At 36.8% G+C, this 8,858-nt stretch overlaps 2 protein-coding genes across 2 annotated transcripts; both read right to left on the reverse strand.

The window, feature by feature from the left end:
* Positions 1-109: 109 nt before the first annotated feature.
* On the reverse strand, positions 110-2,321 carry LOC134789764 (leucine-rich repeat-containing protein 26). Its single transcript, XM_063760395.1, has 3 exons — positions 1,931-2,321; positions 1,373-1,612; positions 110-1,112 (listed from the first exon to the last, which is right to left on the reverse strand). The coding sequence occupies exons 1-3, from the start codon at positions 2,147-2,149 to the stop codon at positions 330-332; spliced, it is 1,242 nt and encodes a 413-aa protein (XP_063616465.1). The 5' UTR covers positions 2,150-2,321; the 3' UTR covers positions 110-329.
* A 1,375-nt stretch (positions 2,322-3,696) lies between these two features.
* On the reverse strand, positions 3,697-8,062 carry LOC134789781 (uncharacterized). Its single transcript, XM_063760427.1, has 6 exons — positions 7,897-8,062; positions 7,602-7,787; positions 7,273-7,405; positions 6,176-6,342; positions 4,497-4,601; positions 3,697-4,034 (listed from the first exon to the last, which is right to left on the reverse strand). The coding sequence occupies exons 1-6, from the start codon at positions 7,930-7,932 to the stop codon at positions 3,879-3,881; spliced, it is 783 nt and encodes a 260-aa protein (XP_063616497.1). The 5' UTR covers positions 7,933-8,062; the 3' UTR covers positions 3,697-3,878.
* Between the last annotated feature and the right edge of the window lie 796 nt (positions 8,063-8,858).

Here is an 8,858-nt window from a genome sequence, read left to right on the forward strand (position 1 = left end):
TACATTGCTTTTTATTTCCTCTTTGACTGTACATTAAGCAGAAAAAAAGTTTAACGAGAGATACTCGACGTTATAGATTGTAAGCTAATATCCATAATACAATGCACGAAAGTACAAATGAGGGACTTAATGTCAGAAGGTATTATCTATTATTTAAATGTCTGATTGGATATATTGGTATATCCGCTACTGCATGTATAAATTATATATTACCTTTAAAAAATCTTATCAAAATCAGTACATATGTAACAAGCGTATACAATAATTGCACAATATCACAACAAAAGATACTTATGTTTTCACAATATGAGTCATCATCTCAAGTGCACTTATATGTTGATTCTACACTCATGATACGGCGGCGGCGGAGTCTCGCCGCGCGGCACCCGGATGGCGTCCGCGTGGATCACCGGCTCCCGGTGGCCCGGCACGCCGTACGGCACGCTGCGGTCCGGCAGCGACAACTGTCTTCTATACGACGGAGGGGTCTCCAGATCCGGATTAATCCCACTGCTCCACAGTAAATTCGTCCTCATATCACTGTCCACCCTCTGCGCTCGTCGCCTCTGTCTCCTAGTTTGAGGTCGCGTGCAATTCACTCGTCGACACCCGCATAGCGAGCGTAACCAAATGTAAGTGACCACTATACCGATAGCTAACCCCAATTCCAGTCCTATAATAAACGCTTGCGACGACGAAAACTCTCTGTCAATTTTCTCGTACCATGTGAGTTGCTTTGTAGGTTTTAGAATAGGCAGGGTTTCGTTTTTCTTGGAAGTGATGTTCCAAACGTCTTTAACGTCGACGTCTGTTCGCTCGACGGGCGCTGCCGATATAATTTTCTCAAACATTTTAGGGGATCTTCTGACGCACTTCTTCGTATAGCTGATGCGATGTGAAGTTATCCAAGCTTCTACTGCCATGAAATTAGAGTCGCAATTCCAGTAGTCGTTCTGTAGTTCTAACCTCTCTAGTTTCCGTAATGGTTTCAGGACTTCCGTGTTTAAAGAAATTAGGTAGTTTTCGCTCAAATCCAATTTACGTAAGTTTGGTAAACGGCTGAATATTCTGTCTGGTAGCGACTTTATCCGGCAGTTGTTGAGGTTTAACACCTGTAATAGAATAAGAAATGTGACTCGTGACTAATAATAAATATAACACTTAAATAGTTCTTCCATTTAAGAGCCCCACTATAAGGTGATCAGCGTTCATTCACATAGTACCTAACTGGGCAATCCAGATCCCGGACCTACCACATATGGGGCGGATTTTCGGGCGTGTGAACGCCATCTAGTGAAACTGCTGTTTTTACAGCATTTAAAAAAAATTGGCTCTATTCCGACTCATAGATACTTCGGACAAGTTAACTTACTTTCAACTTTGTGTGGTCGAGTAAAGGTTGATTTTTGAGCTCCTCAAAAACATTTCCCGACAAATCCAGCATCTCCAGCATTGGAGTTTCGAAGAAGAGGTCCATTACCACCGCCCTCAGCCGATTGCTGCTCAAATCCAGGTGCACCAGTTTATCCAGGCCCGCGAACGCGTGGATACCAATCCAAGATAGTTGATTGTATGATAGGTTTAGTACTTCTATTGAAGTAATACCTGCTTCCTGGAAACAAATAAGTTGTAATGCATTATCATGACTAGTCACAGGAAATGTTATATGAGTTGATTACGCAGAAAGTGCATGGCTTATCTTATGCAGTCATGCATCACAAAAATAGTTATTATTCTGACTAGTTAGGTCAGCAATGGCAAATAACCAACTCACTACGGGTACTAAAACGTCCGAAACGTCGAGGTGGATCCATAGAAATAAGCGATTAAGTTAGGTTATTAGTGACAATCGTGACGGTGACAGTTACAATCATAATATTTATATTATAATTATGTAAATAAGCTAAGATCATTCCCGTTAAATGCTTACCTTGAAGCAATAGTTCTCCAATCCACTAATCACATTATGGCTCAGACTATAGACCTGCACTCCACTGGGCACTCCCACCTCCATGCTGATTATATTCTGCCCCTCACAAGTGGCCCGATTAAGCCCGTTCGACACATCGCAATCACATTGCCTAGGGCACAACTGACCACAAACACAACCACACAAAAATACTAACACCACTACATATTGCCACGCCATTTTTTATATTTCTTCCAAATAGTTTCTTTTGCACAAATCGTTTTCATTATGAGATAATTCACAGAAGCGATACTGACGCATGGACGGTTTCGTACAAAATGGAGCAATGATGCGTGATAAGTGATAAAACAACGTTATCGGAGTATAAAGAGATAAGATAACGGCGCGACAATCTTTGTTTTGAACGTGCCCCATTTATGAATCCGATGTGCTTAGATCATGTGGTGATTAAAAATGAAATATATTGATAGAGAATCGGTAATAAAAGTATATTATTGTTTCATAATATGAGTATAATTGTTCATGAGATATTACTAAAATATATAAAGTATATTAGTGTAAACATAATCCATTGGGCTTAAAATAATCTTAAACTTCTAGGCAATCACATTCATAGTTCATAGTAGATTTGCGCGTTTATCTAAACAATTTATTTTTACTTCAAAGTACTAAATTCAATATGGCACGCTCATTCATTTGACTACGTTAGCGGCTTTCACGGAATGATCAAGGATGGGTAAACATAGTATTATGACCACAAAATGACAATAAATTGTACTTTAAAGTATAGTGCAATTGCACCAATTATCTTCATTAATACTCAATTGGCAATTAATAAATAGTAGGTAGATACTTACATTGCTACTAATTATAAGGCTAATAATAAACTACGTCAAATAATAAAGTATCAGCTCTAAACTCGATAAAATTCATCATTATCGGACAGCAGTCCACTGTAATGTTGGACATAGGGAAAAAAAAGCGGGTAGCCATTAAACGCGTAAAAGTAAGATACTATTCAACCCAGTAATGCAAATAGAGATACAGGATAATTTGTGTAAAATAAAAAAAACATCGGTATTCAATCCCTGAGTCAACCAAGTGCAAATTAGACGAGAGTGCCGAGACTGGGGACCGAACTCGAAAGCGCGCAGAACGGCCTCGTTACGTAGCGATGTCTAGCAATGAACTGCTTTCACCATAACATAGAATACTAAGACCCGTAAGTTGGGCCAAAGATATTGCAGCCGCATTTGGACTATGCGTCAAAATGGTCCCAAAACCAACAGAGTTGAGAGTTAGGTCATTAGATAAGTATTTCTCTGTACTTCATTTCGTTCTATGGGCACCAAGCGGAATACCAATATCTCAGTTCTGCAATGGAAGAACTGAGATATTCGTATTTTAGTCAAAATGTCGTCACCCTTATTATCTAGGCAATAGAGTCCACCACCGGGCGAGTACGACGAATGATTTGCCGCACTCGCCCGGCGGTGCGCTAACATCTACCCTGCAGCAATTAATTTACTTACTTGGACTCTATTCCTAGGCAATAAAGCTGACGACATTTTGGCTAAAATACCAATATCTCAGTTCTGCAATGGAATTCCGCTTGGTACCCATAGAACAAAATGAAGTACATAGAAATACCTATCTAATGACCTTACTCTCATTTCTGTTGGCGTTGGGTCCAGGCTCCATACAAAGTTGCCCATGGCCCTTTGTCAGCTGAAGTAGATGGAGTTGTACGGCGCTAATTGTTATAAGTGGATTGTCAACCGTTGGACAATCCTGTTACCGTAAAATATTGGTGCCATCTGCCTCAGCCGTCAAATTTACGTCCGTAATACTTTACTTTAGACGTCTCAGTATAGTTGCTATTCCTTCTAAGATATAAACTGATTTAAATTGCACAAATACAATACCAAAGATAGGAACTATGTGTCAGTTAACTAAAAATATTGGAGTTTTGCCTGTGCTGCGTCGTTGTGGCGGTGTAGCACCTCTTCATGGTGTAGTCTATGCTCATGATGGCGTTCCGCACGTCGTGTACGGAGGCGCTGATGCTGTCGAAGGAGTTCGCGAGTCGGTCTACTGCTAGGGCCTGTGAAATTACGTACTTATGTTAATAAAAAAAAAAACTAATTCGTTTATTTGTTCAACACAGGTATAAATAGTACATAAGTACAGGACTTATAATATAACTGTTGTATCACTACGTTGTGCCGTAAGGCGTACATTTTTTTGTCACTAATTTTTAACCCAACGATCGTTTGCGTAACGATGTAAAATTATGTAAGCCTAAAAGTTGGATGATGAGTGGATTTATCATAAAAGTATAAATGCAATATTATATAAGGTATTTAAGATTCTATAATTATGTATGTACAGTTTTCCGAGCGTATATATGGGTGGGTTAAGTTAAAAAAATTGTGTGTTTCCAAGTAGATTTTAAAAGGTAGCAAGGTAGCTGTATGTGTTTTATCTCAAGAATGCTGGTTGGTTACGAACATACATACATTATATTTGTGTGTTAGCTCAAACTCAGTAACTATTGAATACATACTTGTATGTGTGATGCCTCTGCCAGTCGTTCCATAGCCTTGGAGTTGCTGAGGGAGGCTTGTGCCAGCTGGTTCATGGCAACAGCTTGTTGGTCCATTACTTCCACCTGCAGTATAGTAAATAGATATGGATAAAAATAATATATAAGAATAATATTTATTTGAAAATAACCTTGTTAACAAAATCAATAGGTATCCTGTGGCCCCACACTAGGTTAAGCCTGTGACGTGCAAGCCTGATTCACAATTCAAATATAATAATACAGGTATATTATGGGTAAATACTAGGTACCTGTTGATTTTTAGCTATAAAGCCACCTGTTGTCTAACTCTATATTTAATCATTCGGTTTTTTCTGAAATTGTTGCTTCTGAAATTCTAATAAATAATTATGGTTTCAGTCAAACTAAAACTCTGCTATCCAGCATTCTAAGATAATCAAAAGAGTAATATATAGTATCTGCCTACGGTTCACTGTCTTACTTAACTATAGTACCATCACCCACACTGTTAACTGTGCATCGGTGGACCTTATGCTTTTTGTAATAAGGTCCGCAGATGTACAGTTAGGTGTGTTGCTGTTTGTACTTATTCAGTTCAATGATTTGCAATGTTCCAATCTCTGTATCGTAAAAGTAAACAAAGTCTACCCTCATATGACTCCTTATGCCAGTTGAGGGTAGATGAAAATATTACACGATCAAATAATCGAACGAGCGAGCGAAGCGAAGTGAAGTTCTTACATTCAACTTGGAACACACGGCTGGCTAGCGGCACGTCCCGGCATTTCGATGTTTTTAAGCTGAACTATCAGAGGATAGTTTGATACACAATAACATTAGTAATTTTTTTTCTAATTTAAATTAAATTGGGTGAACGTATAGTTGAGGGCATTATATTTTAGTCATTAAATTTTGAGCAGGCTCGATCAAGAGGTTATTGAGCTGGAAGAGCTTAAAATGCTAAAAAGCTATTTGTGAGGGGTCTTGCTATTCTGGTCATTTTAATTGCAAGAAAGACAAGAAAGTATGGTCGAGTTTGGTATCAAATGAAAGTGCTCAGCTTACACATTTATAATTGATCTTTTTGGCGCACCGCGAGTTCTCAGTTCGGGGAGAACTACTAGTGTAGGTTAAAGTCTGGTAGTTCAGTGACTGATCCTGGCGGTTTTGTAATTGGTCGGTTAACCAATAAATGTTATAACTACCCGAAAATGTACAAATTGTTTGTTTACTTTTATTTAAATATCTAAAGATACAGACATATAGCATTTGCTTTTGCATTTGGTGTTTCGATCAATTCTCAAACAAAACAAAATCAACCCTATTTCTTACAGTATCGGTTTATATTTCACTGGCATGGTTTGGATTTTTATCTTGTATGCGTGGGCTTGGTATTCCACCTGTCCAATATCTTGGTCCAATGTGCATTGCGTCTCACTCTCTCACTAAGCAAAATGTGAGATGCAAATACACATTGGGCAAAGAAATTGGACAGGTGAAATACAACCCTTAGTTACCCCAATAACCTGGGGTTAAGCAGTTAAACCATTAACCAAGTGTCAAATTCTACTGGTAACTATAGTAACTCCAGGTTTAACCGGTTAACCCCGGGTTAGTGGAATGATGCAAGTGGGCCTTAGGTGGTTAAAATAGAAATCTTCAAAGTGATATAAACTGACCAGTTTCTCCATAATAGACATTTGCCTCTCATCAGCCTCTGTGACCAGCAGCTTGCTAGTTTCTCCGGGGAACTCCATCTCCTCAATCTCCTTCAGGATGGAGTCATCATTGGAATCTTCATCATCCTCTCCATTCACTGGTTCTTGTTTCACACCTTTCTTTTTTTCTGAAAATATTTGAACAAAATATATATTAGACTTTTATATTTATATTAGATTTTAAAATAAAATATTATTTAACTAGCAACCTGCCCACTAGCTTTGCACTGGTTACACAAAACCTCAACAAATTATACACCTACACCTTCCTCAAGGATCACTCTATTGATAGGTGAAAACCGCATGAAAATCCGTTCAGTAGTTTTTGAGTTTATCGCGAACATACAGACAGATAGACGCGAAGGGGGACTTTGTTTTATAATATGTATTGATTACAGTTAAATGTCAATTTTAGCATATGTCACTAGAATTCATTAAGTTAGCAAATCTCAATTATCCGGTTGGATTGGAAAGGAAGAGATAAAGGCCCTACCAAAGTGACCACAATTTTCACTTTCCTTAATGGGGAACTTGACTCAACTGACTGATATCTTGGTGCAGGCAAGGATCACCCAGAGTTTAGGCTTTGACAAGAGATATGCAAGATGTCTATGATGGGAAAGGATGAAGCTATGCCAGTACAAGAATCTCTTGGCTAAGGCACTCAAAAAAATTCTGATGAAAATATAAATTAATAAAAAATAATAGCATCAGACTTAAGAATTTTCAGGTATAAGGAAAGTATCCAAAGAAAAATGCAAATAATTGATGAGACCAAGTATGCAAATTTTTTTTTAAAAGACTACTAAGTTGGGTTTAAATTTTTAGAAGTTATTTTCATTTATTTATATCAGAATACATTTTATACTATATCTATAGTTTTCCTTAATCTATGATAACCAATTCTTTGTGCCTTTGACCAAAGGCCTCCCCCAATCTTCTCCACTCTTCCTTGTTTTGCACAAATCTCTAGAAGTTATTATATTGAATATTAAATTTTTGCAATTACTTTATAACGTAATAATAGGCAACATTCTGCTTTATAAAAATCTACTTACTAGTTGATATTGAATACTCAGTTACTGCTAATTCTAGTATCTTCTTTTCTAATGGTGTTAGCCTATCATCAAGTTTTCCTTCATCTATTTGCTTTTGTTTTAGCCTTATACTTCTCCTCTTGTCTGACCAAAACTAGAAAAATAAACAAATCACTAAAATTAAGTCAATACAAAATTATTACATTCACACAATTTTTCTTCAAGGTAATAAGCATTGCATAAATTTGAGAATACTTTCTCTGCTTATCTCAGTGTATTTTGAAACTTATTTGTTAATTAAAAAAATATAAATAAACAATACCATACTATGGACAGTATGGACTACTTACTTTTATCCAGCCTTTAGTGGATTTTACAGCTCCATTAAGCGAATTTGCCATACTAGATAGTTCAAACCATAGTTTCTTAAATTTTTCGTGATTCATACCATATCGAAACTTTCTGTTAGCTAGTTCAGGGTGCTTCTGCATGAAGTCTATTACTGCCTTAACTTGCGCTAGCGATGGCCTAGAGAACTGGAATTTTAAACATACGATTATTCCGATTTACAATTGCAAATTAGAAAATCAAAACAAAGTAATATTTGTTATAAACAAAATATAAATGTAAGATTTGAGTACTTACTCGTCCTGAACTTTCTACTTCTGAGAGGTCTGCCATAGTTGCCTTGCTTATTATGTCTAAAATATATTAACTAATCAGGATTTAAAGTGCGTCATTACAATATTTATTAAATAACAACAAATTGTATTTTCATTTGAACGCTTTATCGGCGTCGCATCTTGTTTGATGTTTCGATTCGCATTCGCAAATTTTGTTATAATTTTAATTGACAGTTCCAATAAGATGTTACCATATTAAAGATTGCAAAATATTCTAAAAAAGGATCTAAACATAATAACAGTATGTTCAATATTATACATTTTCTCACCTAAAGTAAACATTAGTTTTTTCATGTGTGATTAAATACACTCATTAGCCTCGGCAACATGCCATAAGAATAGTTATAAAATCATTTATCATTAGAAAATAATAGTAATATGCGTGAAATATTTTTCAAATATCGGATTTTTTTTTCTTACTGGTATGCCATATACAGATAACAAAATATTTCTGCTATTAAGGATGTTAAATCGCACAATTCATTTTTCACCTCAGCAGCTCGAACAAGGGTACTTTGCTTCTTAAAAACAGTGAGCAAAATGCGATTTTGCTCACTGAGTCATTTTGTCTCACCCAGTGAGCAAAATCGCATTTTGCTCACTCAGTTGTCTCATTCAGTGAGCAAAATGCGATTTTGCTCACTGAGTGAGACAAAATGACATTCAAGTGACCTTTATAGTCAAATGTCATTTCAACATGCGGGATCTAATACAAGTTCGATACTTGGGTTCTATTATCTCTGTCCCTCTAGGTATGTTCTCACCGCTTAGGGTGAAAAATTTTGTGTACTACACGAGATCAAAGTTATTTACATCTCGTGCGCTTTTGAATCCCTTACTACGCTCAAGATTCTAAATTAGATTCACTCGCTACGCTCGTGAATCTATTATAGAATCTTTCGCTTGCACGGGACTCAAAATAAG

The sequence above is a fragment of the Cydia splendana genome, chromosome 4 (genome assembly GCF_910591565.1).
Source record: "Cydia splendana chromosome 4, ilCydSple1.2, whole genome shotgun sequence".
NCBI lineage: Eukaryota > Metazoa > Arthropoda > Insecta > Lepidoptera > Tortricidae > Cydia > Cydia splendana.

What these genes read in the sequence shown, in the direction of transcription:
- LOC134789764 (XM_063760395.1), bottom strand. Translation starts at nt 2,149, where the DNA reads ATGGCGTGGCAATATGTAGTGGTGTTAGTATTTTTGTGTGGTTGTGTT. An exon ending in TGGAGAACTATTGCTTCAAG is followed by an intron (nt 1,613 to 1,930) that starts GTAAGCATTTAA and finishes ATTTGTTTCCAG; the next exon opens with GAAGCAGGTATTACTTCAAT. An exon ending in TCGACCACACAAAGTTGAAA is followed by an intron (nt 1,113 to 1,372) that starts GTAAGTTAACTT and finishes ATTCTATTACAG; the next exon opens with GTGTTAAACCTCAACAACTG.
- LOC134789781 (XM_063760427.1), bottom strand. Translation starts at nt 7,932, where the DNA reads ATGGCAGACCTCTCAGAAGTAGAAAGTTCAGGACGA. An exon ending in AAGTAGAAAGTTCAGGACGA is followed by an intron (nt 7,788 to 7,896) that starts GTAAGTACTCAA and finishes TTAAAATTCCAG; the next exon opens with TTCTCTAGGCCATCGCTAGC. An exon ending in CCACTAAAGGCTGGATAAAA is followed by an intron (nt 7,406 to 7,601) that starts GTAAGTAGTCCA and finishes TTATTTTTCTAG; the next exon opens with TTTTGGTCAGACAAGAGGAG.